This window comes from Pecten maximus, chromosome 6 (assembly GCF_902652985.1).
Source record: "Pecten maximus chromosome 6, xPecMax1.1, whole genome shotgun sequence".
NCBI lineage: Eukaryota > Metazoa > Mollusca > Bivalvia > Pectinida > Pectinidae > Pecten > Pecten maximus.
Genome location: NC_047020.1, coordinates 29,746,589 through 29,762,228, shown reverse-complemented (window position 1 = coordinate 29,762,228; position 15,640 = coordinate 29,746,589). Strand labels below are relative to the sequence as shown.

Genomic DNA, 15,640 nt, shown 5'->3' with positions numbered 1-15,640 from the left:
TTCATTGAAATTTCCAGAAATCAAAGGTGATCTTACTAACATTTTTTTTTTTTTTTTTCATAATATTTTCATGTTTAACCATAAGGCAATTTTTTTCAAGTTGATCATGTGGTAATCATTCAGCTAAAATCAGGTTTGCGAGCTTCGTTTATCTTTTCTGTTATCAATTTACGACTGCACACATTTTTATGCACAAGTATATTCTGGTCTGAGGAAAGCAGTCAGTGTGAAAATATGGAAACATTATCCATAAAAAAATTAAATATTTATTTCGGATGTGTGAACAATTTTGTTAAAATTGAGCTATGATTAATATCCGGCTTGAGAAAGAGATTAATTGAACAACGAAAAGTAAGGTATGAAATGAAAAAGGATATATGATGAATACTTCAGTCCACCTACTATCTAAATTTACACGTACTACAAAGATAATCTTTGGCTGTGTTGTGGAGAAAAATCTGGAAATTTATTTTCAAAACAATCGCTGATTTTGATATGACTTTTCTATTATTGTTTGACTGTCTTGAATTTAGAGTTTGATGGACCTATTTTGTTTTATGAAGCAAGCCCGTAGTTTCATTTCCATTTTTTGTTTTTTTTTTTCGGTTCTTTATTTGATTATTAAAATGCGACTAGCCAGAGTTTTGGTTTTCAATGCTGTTCTTCATGCTGGCCTGAAATTTTGATTTCAGATAGTCTTACAGTTTTGATTTGCAATATTTGTATGATGGATTTATTTCTGATATCATTGTATGCTGACTTTCTGTGATGCCTTTGTGATCAGTATTGTATGATAAAGGTCTGATGTTGTCGTCCCTCTGTTTATTATTTATATTGGCCTGTTAAGTTTGCTCACTGAAATGCTTTGGTGTACTTTCTGTTTACTGCGCCGTCACCTTACCGATCGGGTAGGGATCAATCACAATGAATCCGAGAGTGACTGGTCACGACACAGCCCAGACTTAAAACACAAAACCTCATCCTCACCCATATATCAGGACCTTAGGGGGTTTCCTTTTCATATCCGAGCTGTGAGCCCCCGACGTCTTGCAGCCATTATTGGTAACGTATAATGTCGTGGCACCTGTCAGTCATGTGGCCCTCTTACATTGATATTGTGCTCTAAATATTGTGAGTAGACATCACCACCGTGCTGTTTGGTGACAAGGTTGCCCACAGAGTAATCCCCATAGTATACAAACCTCTAGTGACTAATAAACCCAGTCTTTAGTGGCTTTAGATCACCATACTGGTCTTGTGTGAAAATAAAAAAAAAAAAATTCTTCATGTTTGAACATCTGGAATAAATTTTGCCTTATCTTAAATTTTGAACAAATCTATAAGTCTCTAATATTCAGATGAAGCAAATTTGCTCTCTTACTAATTTAAAAGTTGTTTATTTATAGGTTCAAGTTTTCTGGGTAGAAAGAGCAGAAATTTTCATGAATCTCAATATTGTTAATGTCGAGGGAAACAATTACAATTCATGACATCCATGCATCTGACCGGCAAAGGCTTGTGTACCTGCGTATATAGTGTGCAGTGGATTTTTTCACTTGTCAAATTATGAAAAAAGTGTGCACTATACAAAAATATTCACAGTAAATCACTTTGTGATAAGATCTTAAACAACAAGTCAAGATGATAATTTTGATAAGGGGGAGTTTATATAGAGATTCTGTTGAGTACACTACATATAGACTGTTTAGTTCAATTTACTTTATAACTTGTACTGTTTTCTTTTTCCTTTTATGTAGAAGAAATGTCTTTAGTAACTTATCTTACAGTTAGATGATTAATCTTTTGGATGCAGTGTCACATGAGAATCCACTGTATCCTGCCATGTTAAAAATCAAACATATAATGGATTTTTTAAATCCTTATCATCAATAGAAAAATTATACTGTCTTAAAATCCAATCATGCAACTATTTACTTATCACCATGCATGTGCCCAGTATGTAAATGTTTGACCTTTTTTTGCTGAATGACATGATCAAATTCTGTGAATCAATCACATAATTATGTTGACTGTTAAATGTTTGTTTCCCAGAAGCTATGTTTATGCTGTACATGTGACAGTGTATAAATTGTAAGTTCATCTGCCTCATGAGATGTAGCTAAAAAAGAATTAATCTGCTTGGTGCGATGTATATATAGTTGATAGTTTCTTTATCAAACCTGTATAAGTTAGAAAATTTATCTGTCTCTTGTCTTGTATGTTAATTGTGAAAAATTGTCCATCCCACTCTTGGAAAATTGTAAAGTTCTACCTATACCTAACATTTTTATATTATAATATAACTCATATTTCTTATGCCTCATGTCTGGAATATTTATGTAACTGTTCCGTTTTTTTATCTCGCGTGTGATGGAGTCGCGAAGCGAGAAATGGGTGTTAATTTTCCAGCGGTAGTTGCAGGTCAACATTTCTGTTAAACACTAAATTTCTAGAAAAAAAGTACATAAGCTATCATATTGGCATCTGGAATATACTTATCATCCCAAAGCACATTTCAGGTTCAGAATTTTGACAAAAAATTACTTTTAACTGGGCCAAATTAAAGTTTTCCTTTTACCATTAATTGGACTTTTTTAGTTAATTGTGCAAAAAAGGGCATTATTAATTCAATTTAAATAATTGTGCAACAATTTGAAAGTGCATTATTAATTTAATTTAAATCACTGCCTCTGCTAGGGATCAAACCTGGGACCTCTGGCTTGCTAGTCTTACACTCAACCGATCCAGCTAAAGGGAAGATTTCACTAGCCAAGCGGTATATTGCGGCTAGTATTTACCAGGGATACGATAATTATGCAATGTTAAAGTTTTCTGATAGCTGGGGTTTGAGCTTTATTTCTCATTTTTTTGTATTTGGAGAAATACATTGTAGTAGCAATCAAAATCTTTAAAAAAAAAGATTTCAGGACTGGTGATTACAACAATGAATAAAATAATACAACATGTTGACTTAATCTAAATGATATGCAGAAGCAGAGACACGGAAGACATATATAATAATCATAATTTATATACAATGTACATGTAATTCTTATTTTCAAAATACAATTATATAACTTTAATAACTTTCTGTTCAAATCTGGCAATTCAATAAAACTATCATATTCGTCATCACAACAATTGATAGAGTAGTGTACATGTCAAATGAAACAGAATTAAAGTGTTATCTAAAACCTCAGTCTGTTACTACAGGTATTATAACCTATAGTGACTCTCTACGATGATATTGATACTGTAGCATCTACTATATGTCACAAAGACTGATTTTGCTGACTGTCATGATATAACACTGATTTTTCTTTACCATTTTAACCCCTTCACCTTTCTTGTCAATTTGTGTTGTCTTTCAATTTTTTTGTTTGTAATTTTTTTTTTTTTTTCAAATTTCTTTTAGCGTCTATTATGATTAAATCACAGGCACTCTCCTCATCTGTCTATACACCTAATATACAATCAAGGTTAGGAACTCCATAGAGTAGTAAAACGACCCAATTTTGAGAAAATTGTGATTGTCAACAGACTGTTGAAGATATGTTGATGAGAAAATCTCCTAACATTGATTATATATCAGGTGTATTGACAGAGGGGGCTAGTGCCTGTCATTGATTAAGATGAATAGTAAAAGCTAACTCAGTTCTGTTTTGTTCTATTTAATCCATGATTTTGTATTTGATTTTAAATTAGACTTATAATGATACTCTCATGTTCTGTTAAATACTTTTTTTATAATTAATACTTTCCTCCACACTATACATTGAACTTTGTCTAAACATAAATTACTGTTATTAGTATGGTCTTTAAGATAATGTGTGCGACACTTTATAATTATGTATTCTAAATGCCCATGACACTATTCAGACATCACAAGGCTCTTGTCAACTCTGCTTGAGAAGATCATGATGTTGAATTATATCACTGATATAGAATAGTGAGGTCTTTTTGAGAGCTGTGTTGAGAAAGGTCTGTTTTTCTATATTACAGGTGAGAGTAGAGCCAATGGAAATGGTCCCACTCCCGTACCATCACCCCCAGGCACTCCCAAGAAATGTGGATCACGTAGCTCCAGTCCACATCTCGCACCAGACAGATCAGGTAAACCAGTACTTAAAACTGCAAATAAGATTAAAATATACCTAGCCTCACTTCTTTTATTAAGTAAGTTAAAGAAATTTTAACAAAGGGAAGTTTCCTTCCACACATTCAGACTACTTAACCTTCCGTGTCCAGCCTCTTACATCAACATCCACATTGATCTCATCATTCAGACAAGGCCTTTTCATCCTGAGTTGTTTTATGCAAATAGTTGAGTCCAGAAAAATATTTTCCACTTTTGAAATAAAGTTAAGTCTTACTACCATTTCTTAAGATAATACTTCATTTATTCAGCTTCCCCCAAAACTGGCTCCCCAATCCGTAGCCTGAGTCCGAGATCAGCCAAGGTGGACAGCAAGCCTTCCAGGGGTGTGTCTGAGTCATCCTCTCAGGCCTCCCTCAAGGACGAGACCTTCAGCACACCACCAGACAGTCCTAGCTTCGTTCGCCGTGCCCACCTCAAGAAGGAAGCTTCATTTGATCGTGATTCCCAGTCACCTCCCGGGTCACCAGCTGTCCGCCCGAAACACCAACATTCTAATTCCACTTCAAATAGTCAAAAAGAGGCTGGACTTGCAGGGCTGCCCCCTGCAGTACCACGGAAAGGAAGTATAGGTAGTCCCCATACCTCTCCAGCCCGGAGTGGCAGGTAATTAGTCATGTGAAATTTACAGCCATGAAATTTAATAATGTTTTGAAATTAATTTCTGTTTTTATTGGTTTATTGCCATTAAAAATATCACTGTGTACATATTTGTTTAGTGTAGATGACCATTTGGTCACCTAACAGCACACATAGGTGGAAACTGTCAAAGTCACTAATTTGCATTGTAGCTGAATTTCTGCTAGATATTCACATACTTGTCAATGGGTAAATTAGACTACAAAAACTTTGCATATACTTGTAGTAAATTTGTCTGGATCAGGAATTAATTTTTTATTTAAACGTTCTATTTAATCTCCTATTTTAATTGTATTTATACTGTATGTAAAGTTGTCAACAACACATTGTTTATGTTTACTAGGAGAGGGTCAGGAAGTCCCCGTCTACACTCCAGCCCATCGCGTGCATCACCTGTCAATATCTCTCCAACCCCAGGGTCTGGCAATTCTGACCGTTTGTTCAACATCGGCTCAGCTTCCCCTAAGGATGAATCACCTAGGTAAGGCACAGTCCTTACATTGTCATAATTGGTGTTTAATGTGACCTGTTGGTATTGGTGAATTATGTATAGCTAGCAGCAGAAATCAGGTATTGCTTGGGATTGATAATCTTATCAATGATTGAACAGGATGTTTCCTTTCTGAGAGGTTCTCTGTAAATTGGTACGTTTGTTACTTAATTATTCTCTACTTTGTACTTTGTAATTCATTCTGTCCTCACATTATTCATAAAATCCTACACTTGCGCTCCACAGTAAAAAAATTGTTAATCTATTGGTGTACCATCACTCCTGATTTGGCCTGTTCGCTTTTACTAAACTAGTTAATATGGCTCCTATACCATCAAACTGAGGTGAATTGAACATGTCAATTCAAAAGGCTACATATATTATCGATTATATGTATTACAACACTGCACAGTGGTACAATAGCTGTTTTCTAACACGAGATTATTATCTTATATATCTGGGGTTTTTTTTGTTTTTTGTTTTTATTATGATATTTCTTCTTATTCCAGGATGTCACCAAAACCAAGTAGGAAGGATAGGGGAAGACAGCTACGTTCTAAACGAGAAAGAGCCTCATCACCGTCATCAAGGGATATAACTCCTGTAGGAAGAGCACGGTCATCATCAGCATCCTCAATCCTAGACAAAGCCAAGGATCCAGTGAAGGATGCTCTGTCTCCGTCTGTAGCTGAGTGTCTACGCTCTGTCTTTGCTGCATTTCTTTGGCATGAGGGAATAGTACATGATGCCATGGCGTGTGCATCCTTTCTGAAGTTCCATCCTGATCTTCAGAAAGAAATGTCCAAGTATGCAAACCGCAAGAAACAGGAGAAGATGCGAGTACGACATGCAACAGATTCAAGTAAGGACTTCAACAGAAGGAAAGAGAACATGAATATTAACGAAGCTAGAGTGAGATTTAATCTGGAACCACAGTTAGTTCGTAGTGACTCGGACAGGTCAGACCGGTCGGATAAGTCAGACAAAATTGACTTGTTGGAGAAGACATTAGAGGTAAAGAAGGGTAAAGATGGTGTGTACAGGAAGTCTACAGGGGACCGTCACAAATCTGACGGGGTGTTGAATGTGGCAGAGGAGGAAGACAAATCGTCACCTCTTCCACCCACACTCCACCACCTCGTCTACTTTTGGGAGGAACTCTCCTCCACTGTCATCAGGGTCATTACACAAGAGCTCATATACCCCAGTCCTGCTGTCATGCTCCGAAACAAGAAAAGCGAGAAGAAAGACAAAGAGAAGGATAAGAAGAGCAAGAAGAAAAAAGAAAACAAAGTACCGTGGCGTGAGAATGCAGTTGGGGATGCCATGGCCGGGGTGTTTGCTGGGGGAGGGCCTGATAAGGGTGAGACATCATGTGAACTGTGTGGGTCAATGTTCTCACACCCGGTCACATTCCATATGCGACAGACACATCCTGGGTGTGGCAGACATGCTGGAGGTAAAGGCTACAACAGTAGTGGTAACTACTGTGGAGGTTGGGCTGGAAATTGTGGGGAAGGGGGATATGGGGGCAGTAGCTGGTACCTCATATGTGAGCGGTGTCGAGAGAAATACCTCAAGGAGAAACGCCAACAGCAGAAAGACAAAGAGAAGGTGAAAAAAATGAAAAAGAAAAACAATCAGTCCAGGCAGAGTGTTCTGACAACACAGGAACCTCATACTGTGCTAAAAAATAATGCCATGTTCCTGATGGACTTGGCAAGTGCCTCGGGGATCACCATCCCTATACAGACATACAAAAAATACCACGGTGTGAATCGCTCCGATCCCTTCCTGCCTAGCGTCTATGAAGAGTACGGGTCTGAGCTCAACCCTTTCCCTCCTGTGCCATTCCAATACCTCATATCTCAGAGTGCCCAGAACTCAGACTCTGCCTTCGCTGATGACTTCTTCATCGACATGGATGAGCGTGTGTTTGTAAGGTCAGGGTCACTAAGTATTAACCAGAAGCAATCGTTCCTGAGACCTAGACTACCGACAGAGCCTCGTCACAGTCCATTGGCTAGATCAGGGTCTTTGGGACAGGATATCCGACCACCATTGTCTCAGATAACTTCTCCTTCTAGTCCTAAGGTTAGTCAAAGATCAGTCCAAGGTTAACTTATATGTTGATATTATTGGTGTGTTCTGTCCAGGACTCGACTATGAATGCCATTAGTGATTCTGTTAATGTTATTGGTGTGTTCTGTCCAGGACTCGAGTATGAATGCCATTAGTGATTCTGTTAATGTTATTGGTTTATTCTGTTTAGGACTTCAATATGAATCCAAAAATGATTCTATTAATATTATTGGTGTATTTTATCAGGGACTCTGGTATAAATGCCATTAATGATTCTGTTAATGTTACTAATGTGTTTTGTCCAGGACTCGAGTATGAATGCCTCCAGTGATTCTGATAAACCAGTGCCAAAGAGTGCAGGTACAAGTCCAGACTCAGAACTAGAACAAGCCCACAAAAAGACAGCCTTCCAACGGAGCATATCGGAGATTGTGTCCGACAGTGACGAAGGGTTCGGAGGTAACGACAGAAATCGTCAGTATGCAGGACGAAGAAGAAATAATAGTGGAGGTGTGGGAGGTAGGTTGTCATGGAAATACAAAGTAAAGTAGAACACTCACCATATTATATAAATCTCAGAAATAAAGCTTTTAAAATGGATTTAAGTGTAAAATCTTACATATGGCGATTCTTTTAGATGAATGTGATTATTAAATATATAATCTTTTGGATGTTCTGCAGAATATCGCATACTGAATGAAAATTACATAACAGTAATTATAACTCTTGTACACCAGAGAAAATGAATGCTTCATGTCAACAAATAATCTGAAAAGTCTTGTGTCCAAAATTTGAACCCTGGTTGGTGAGATATTAGAAACATGATGATGTCTGTTACATAATCACCTATATTTTACTCTAATCTGAAATTATCTTACAAATCAACTTCTTATATGGATGCTGTATATGGTTAACTAGTTTTTATTTTCTTTCAGATGGTGGTATGTCATTGATCAAACACCCATCTGCTGCCATGTCTAAGCTGATGACCTCGGTGGAAAAGTCAAACTCATCACGAATAGAAGGTGATAGGACGCTCCAGCGTCCAGTGATGGCTTTCATCGTCCAGAGACATGACCTTGATGGACTTCAGCTGGCCATGAAACAAGCCCTGAGGAAGGCCACATGTCGAGTGTTTGCTATGCAGGTCAGTGGCTATAATAATATCCTGTCAATGTAATATCATGATGGTTTTCATTAAATCTTAATGTGGGCTGTTCAAATCAAGCATTTGTTAAACATTAATCGGTAGATGACTATTCTTCCCTCCATTTCTTGAAAACTACACTAGAGAGTTTCTGAAATTAAAGAGTTGATTTCTTTGATTCCCATAGTTTGTGGCCACCAGCCAGTTATTTTTGGTTTTTCATATTGAAGTTTATATCACTTTCTCAGGAAAACTGAATGTTTTTACTGTTATTGTACATGTTCCATTTTAAGATGACTTAAGTTGAGCTAAAATGTGAATGTTTCAGAATAAAACTTGAACAAGAGAACCTAACACTGACAGTAAAAAGTTGTATAAAATTATGTGATCAACTCATGACAAGGACATGGTGGTATTAGTCCATTATATAGTTGTTGGGATATGGATGACTAGGTAAACTTATGTGGGGGATTCAGCAGGAGTTCAGACAATTGAAAGTTCAGATATGCAGTGTTCTTACAATACCATTAACATTTCGGTGGTCTTCAGTTGTTCATGCCAAAGCCCCTTCAACCATATATGCAGACTAATTTTGTAAAAAGAAATCATAAGGGACTTTAACATTACAAACAAAATTCTGTATTACATGCTAAAAAAGGGCTACTTAACTGTTACATGCCTTATTGATACAGGCCATGAATTGGTTGATGCGGACAGTGTCGCGTACCGTATGTATCCATGACCTTTTATGGTACTTGGTGACGTCCCTCACCCCTCCAGTTGGAGAGGAGGAGGAAGAGGAAGAAGAAGAGGAAAAGGATAAAGAAAAGGATAAAGAGAAAGATAAGAAACCACCCAAGAAAGAACCTCCAAACAAAAAAGATACAGAGGTAAGGACACGCATTACTTACATGATCCATTATTATAATAGCATTTAATCACTAACTACATGGTCCATTACAGCTTACTTTGGTCCATTACAGCTTACTTTGGTCCATTACAGCTTACTTTGGTCCATTACACCTAACTTTAGTCCATTACACCTTACTTTGGTCCATTACACCTTACTTTGGTCCATTACACCTTACTTTGGTCCATTACAGCTTACTTTGATCCATTACAGCTTACTTTGATCCATTCTTACTTTGGTCCATTACAGCTTACTTTGGTCCATTACACCTTACTTTGGTCCATTACACCTTACTTTGATCCATTCTTACTTTGGTCCATTACAGCTTACTTTGGTCCATTACAGCTTTGGTCCATTACACCTTACTTTGGTCCATTACAGCTTACTTTGGTCCATTACACCTTACTTTGGTCCATTACACCTTACTTTGGTCCATTACACCTTACTTTGGTCCATTACACCTTACTTTGATCCATTCTTACTTTGGTCCATTACAGCTTACTTTGGTCCATTACAGCTTACTTTGGTCCATTACACCTTACTTTGGTCCATTACACCTTACTTTGGTCCATTCTTACTTTGGTCCATTCTTACTTTGGTCCATTACAGCTTACTTTGGTCCATTACAGCTTACTTTGGTCCATTACAGCTTACTTTGGTCCATTCTTACTTTGGTCCATTACAGCTTACTTTGGTCCATTACAGCTTACTTTGGTCCATTCTTAATTTGGTCCATTACAGCTTCCTTTGGTCCATTACAGCTTACTTTGGTCCATTACAGCTTACTTTGGTCCATTACAGCTTACTTTGGTCCATTACAGTTTACTTTGGTCCATTACAGCTTACTTTGGTCCATTACAGCTTACTTTGGTCCATTACAGCTTGCTTTGGTCCATTACAGCTTATTTTCTGGTTAACGCTTAAGCTGGATTTCAGCATTTCATCAAAAAAACCTGAATATTATTGTAAGAATTGTACATTTTGTTTTATGAAAATGTTTTTATCAGAAGTTTTTTTTATTAGTTTTTAACTGTCTATGCTCAAAAAATGGTTGACACTGGTGAGGCTTATTACTGTATGTGTTTTACAGGAGGCGCCACTGTGTGAACATCCTCTGGCAGACATCAGGATAGCTGGTAGTGCTGTGGATCCCCTTCCAGAGGTGTTCCACACACTCCTTCAAACCATAGCGGATGTGATGATGCACCTGCCCTGGGGCTCGTCAGTACAGGTGAGTGTGACCTATTTCCAAATCTGTAAACCTGCAATAATCATCTTTACCTTTGAAATTCTTTATTAGTAAATTCTATCAATAAATAGTGCATTTTTGGGGTATAAAGTGATTATCATGGGGTTTGGCTCGCACAATGTGGCAAATTTACTTCATCGTGAGGCCATGATAGTTGTTGTGAAGTAACTGTATGGCTGACTACCATTATTGGGTAAACATGATTCAGGTAGGAGACTGGAGTAACATCTAGCTGTCCTGTCCTAATCATGGGTAGTACCCCGGCACTTAAATTAGTAGTCAGCCTTTCAAGTATGGAGAAAATCGAATTGAACAGACCTTGTGTCGCTACTAGCTTCTCATGAATATATGTCATTTTAAATTAGTTTCATATCAAGACCACTTGTGTTGTTATTAACATGATTTTTATGATTCCTAAGAAATATCTAAAAATATATATTTTTATGAAATAGATATCAATGTTAGCCTATTTCAGTGTTTTTGTGGTGCTTTGAGCAAATCTTTCGAGTTGTTAAAGTTCCTATAGCCTTACACGATTAATCATGATGTACAGTATCTGTATGCCTATATTATAGCTGATGGCTGTCAGATGTTTCTGCCTGAAGTTCCAACAGGCTGATCACCAGTTTCTACATGAGTGCCATGTATTCAGCAACATCAGTCGCATCCTCAGTAAATCTGATGAGGAGAAGGAGGAGAATGACATTGGGGAGCCACCTGTGGTAAGAACAGGATTAGTGTAGTGGGCTTTTTTCTCTTTCTTTTGGGATGGGACTTTTTTGTGTCGCCTTTGAAAAAGGAGACATATAGGTATTACTTTTCGGCGGCGTTGGTGGCGGCGGTGTCGGTGTCGGCGTCGGCGTCGTCCGGAAAATGGTTTTCGTGCGATAACTTTAGTAGTTTAGAACGGATTAATTCGAAACTTCATGGGAAGGTTCATTACCATGATAGCTCGGACAACTTCGATAACCAAAATTATTTGCACCTTTTTAAAAGAGTTATAGCCCTTTAATTTTTTGCGAAAATGGTTTCCACTCAATAACTTGAATAATTATTACAGGATTAATTTGAAACTTCATGGGGAGGTTCGTTACCATAATACTGTGGACAAGTTCGTTAACCAAATTTATTCGCACCATTTTAAAAGAGTTATGGCCCTTTAATTTTTTGCGAAAACGGTTTCCACTCAATAACTTGAATAATTATTACTGGATTAATTTGAAACTGCATGGGAAGGTTCGTTACCATAATACTGTGGACAAGTTCGTTAACCAAATTTATTCGGAACTTTTTAAAAGAGTTATAGCCCTTCAATTTTTTTTGCGAAAATAGAATGTTCATTACCATAATACTGTGGACAAGTTTGTTATTGTTTTTTTTTATTCAAGTCCTAGTTTTAAAGAGTTATGGCCCTTTAATTACTGGAATTAATTCAAAATTTCATGGGAAGTCTTTCGCAAGTTTTTAAAAGAGTTATAGCCATTTATTTTTTTCCGAAAACGGTTTCTATATTTTAATGGATTAATTCGAAACTTCATGCTGAGCTAGTATTGCTTGTTTTTTATTCAAGTCCTAATTTTAAAGAGTTATGACCCTTTAATTATTCGCATACACAGGCGACACCTCCACTTCCGTGGAATTCTTGTTCAGTCCTTTCGGAAGAATATTTTGTGAATTAGGAAGGCAACTTTTAGGAGTGAACCTTTAATTTTGGGAATTTGTGAATATATGAAATAATTTTGGTTGGGAATGGGGCCCACTTTTGGACCCCCCCCCCCCAAAAAAATAAAGCTGTATCTTGGGTACCAAGGAGTATAAATTGATAAAAAGAAATGCTCCATGTACAGTATTTGTGATAGTACTTAAAACGTATATCCAGTATAGGAGTCTGTAGATTAATGATTATAATAAAGGCATTTCTACATTACTATGTGTGATTTAAGAGTATAAACAGTTGCAAAGCTTAACTAGATTTTACATGGAGATGGATATGAAAATAGAAATGTAGAAAAGAGGAGTGAAACTATTTTTAGAGTTGAATGACATTAGTTGTCTCCTTTGACCAGGTGAAGGATGTTGTTAAGAAGCTGGTGAGTAGGACATGGTTACTTGTGGATTTGCACTTGACATAACCTCATTCAGACCTGTTGCAACTTACACCAAACCATGTCACGGTGACCTTTATATACCTCTAAACCATATATGATCTGCCAAATCAAGTCCCTGCAGGGTACATCTAAACTACGTTCTGCTAAACCGTAGAGTGCATTAATATCAGTTAAACAAATAAATGTTAAGATATAGAAAACATAAATTGGCTTCAAAGTTAATGATTTATGAAAAGCTGACACAAAACATGTTTGTATCTCACCTGATCACTGCAGGTCTTCTGGCCAACCACACACACTCCTCTACCAATCACAAATAATGTTTCATATCTGTCTGGATGTTTAAGGTTAAATACATCTTGGTAACATTAACCTATATGTATAGTACGTATGCAACACCGTTTCATAGATTCAATATATTCCATCATGCACAGTAGTGCATCTTTTGGAAATATCATTATTCAGAATTTTGTAGTATACCTTATGGCCACTAGTACTGTAAATGTCAAAAAGGAGCTTTTCAGTTCATATATATATTCAAAACTGCAACAATTTGTAATTAATCTTTGTGATATCTTTCTTTAAAGTTCTTAACTGATCCATTTTAAATGAACTGTCAAACCAAATGGTGAAGCAGCCATTCTTTCAGAAACAAGATCCTGTTTCTATGGTTACTTATTCTCAAGGATAAAACATCTTGTAGACCATTCTAAAATTTCTGTTATAACTTCACTTTGATGCTACGCTGTGATTGTTCCACACTTACTCTTACCATTATGGAAGAAACATCAGATTCTAAAATGTTTCTGATTAGGAGACATTCATATGGTGGAGTTTTCAAGCCAGATAAGATTTATTTGATAGAGAAAATGAAATTTTATCATTAATTTTATTTCTGAATCATAAAAAAGAACAGTTTGTCATGTATTTTTTAAGGTGTGCTAACATTCTTCCTAGTATTTATCTAAGTGTTACCTCATCAGAAAGTGAGACTAGTGTTTGGTGATAGACAATATTATATTAACTGTTGTGACTTCAGACTTTTTGTGAGAATGTTTGGTGATAGACAATATTATATTAACTGTAGTGACTTCAGACTTTTTGTGAGAGTGTTTGGTGATAGACAATATTATATTAACTGTAGTGACTTCAGACTTTTTGTGAGAGTGTTTGGTGATAGACAATATTATATTAACTGTTGTGACTTCAGACTTTTTGTGAGAGTGTTTGGTGATAGACAATATTATATTAACTGTAGTGACTTCAGACTTTTTGTGAGAGTGTTTGGTGATAGACAATATTATATTAACTGTTGTGACTTCAGACTTTTTGTGAGAGTGTTTGGTGATAGACAATATTATATTAACTGTAGTGACTTCAGACTTTTTGTGAGAGTGTTTGGTGAAAGACATTATATTAACTGTTACAAGTAGTGACTTCTGAATTTTTGTGAGAGTGTTTGGTGACAGACGTTATATTAACTGTTGTAGTGACTACAGACTTTTTGTCAGAGTGTTTGGTGATAGACAATATTATATGAACTGTTGTGACTTCTGAATTTTTGTGAGATTGTTTGGTGATTGACATTTTGTTATAATAACTGTTTTGACTTCTTAATTAACACCAATTACATAAAATACCTACTATTAGTAACACTTTTTCTTCCAATGTTGATCAATATCACACTTTTTATTCCTTAGCTTTTTTTTGCTATTTCTATGCAATGTATCTCATAATTTTTCAGTGAACAAAACAAAATGTTTACTCCATTTTAAATTCATTATTCAAATAACATTTCCTGCATTTATTTGACTTTCCATACATCTAGTTGTATATCAGTAGCCTGGATAGAAAGTAATGACTCAGAGATACTACATCCTTATTAACAATTAGTAAATTCTGAATCAATACTGTGTACAAGTATTGTGCATCTGATAGTTTTAAACCTGATTTGTGTTCTCCAAAAATATACAACCTGCAATACTTGTTTCCAGAAAAGTTTGTCGTGTGTTTCTATTTTCTAATACATGAACTGTTTTTATTTTGGGGGTAGAGTTCTTCTGGCTGTACATGTACTGTATAGCTAAGTCCTACTTAGGTTATCTCTTGTCTTGTGTATCATTGAAGGCTTCCCATCAGATCTGGCAACTAAAAGACCTCACTGCCAATGCTGACATTCAGGCCTCCAGCCGACAGGCTATGATAGCCAGTCTTACAGGTATGGACACATACATTTCAGCTATTTATACACTATATTGTCAATCTTTAATGAAGATAAATACATAATAAAATTATTCATATTAATTTTGTTTATCACACCTATTATTACACCCAATTACCCTACTGATACAGTTAATTACTTCTTTGTGTGTGAAATTGATTTGAAATTTAGGCAAGAAGCTGTGAAGACTTGTATTTCAAGTGTGAAGGTCAGAGGTCACATTAACTATATAACTACTCAGTTTTGACTTAAATGTTTATAATGAAAAAATGCCTCAAAATTCAGAAAAAGAAAAAAAGAAAAAATATGATGCATATTAATTGCTGCTGGTTTTGAGAACGTTTAAGATCAAATTTCAGGATTATGTTTTTGTGATAAAAATTGATAGATATAAAGTTTTAACCTATAATTTCAATAAAAAAGGAGTTTAAATATCTCCACAGTATATTGCAGAAATAGGTTTGATTAGTGAAAATTGAAATGTGTTTGTTTTGACAGACAACTCCACAGAGACATTCTGGGAGAGTGGCGATGAGGATAGGAACAAGATAAAGACTCTAACCGTCAACTGTCACAACCGGTCACTACCGAGAGTAGTGTATGTCCATATAGACAACACACGTGACCTCGGGGTAGGT

At 36.1% G+C, this 15,640-nt stretch overlaps 1 protein-coding gene across 1 annotated transcript in view; it reads left to right on the top strand.

Moving 5' to 3' along the window:
- The window catches only part of LOC117329498 (E3 ubiquitin-protein ligase MYCBP2-like), a 68,430-nt gene that overhangs the window by 37,513 nt on the left and 15,277 nt on the right, over positions 1–15,640 (top strand). Inside the window, exons 59-71 of the mRNA XM_033887459.1 lie at positions 913–1,062; positions 4,003–4,113; positions 4,408–4,762; positions 5,139–5,276; positions 5,795–7,379; positions 7,673–7,886; positions 8,303–8,514; positions 9,207–9,404; positions 10,515–10,655; positions 11,249–11,395; positions 12,740–12,763; positions 14,909–14,999; positions 15,501–15,634. Coding sequence (XP_033743350.1) covers positions 913–1,062; positions 4,003–4,113; positions 4,408–4,762; positions 5,139–5,276; positions 5,795–7,379; positions 7,673–7,886; positions 8,303–8,514; positions 9,207–9,404; positions 10,515–10,655; positions 11,249–11,395; positions 12,740–12,763; positions 14,909–14,999; positions 15,501–15,634 — 3,500 coding nt within the window. The remainder of the gene's footprint in view (positions 1–912; positions 1,063–4,002; positions 4,114–4,407; positions 4,763–5,138; positions 5,277–5,794; positions 7,380–7,672; positions 7,887–8,302; positions 8,515–9,206; positions 9,405–10,514; positions 10,656–11,248; positions 11,396–12,739; positions 12,764–14,908; positions 15,000–15,500; positions 15,635–15,640) is intronic.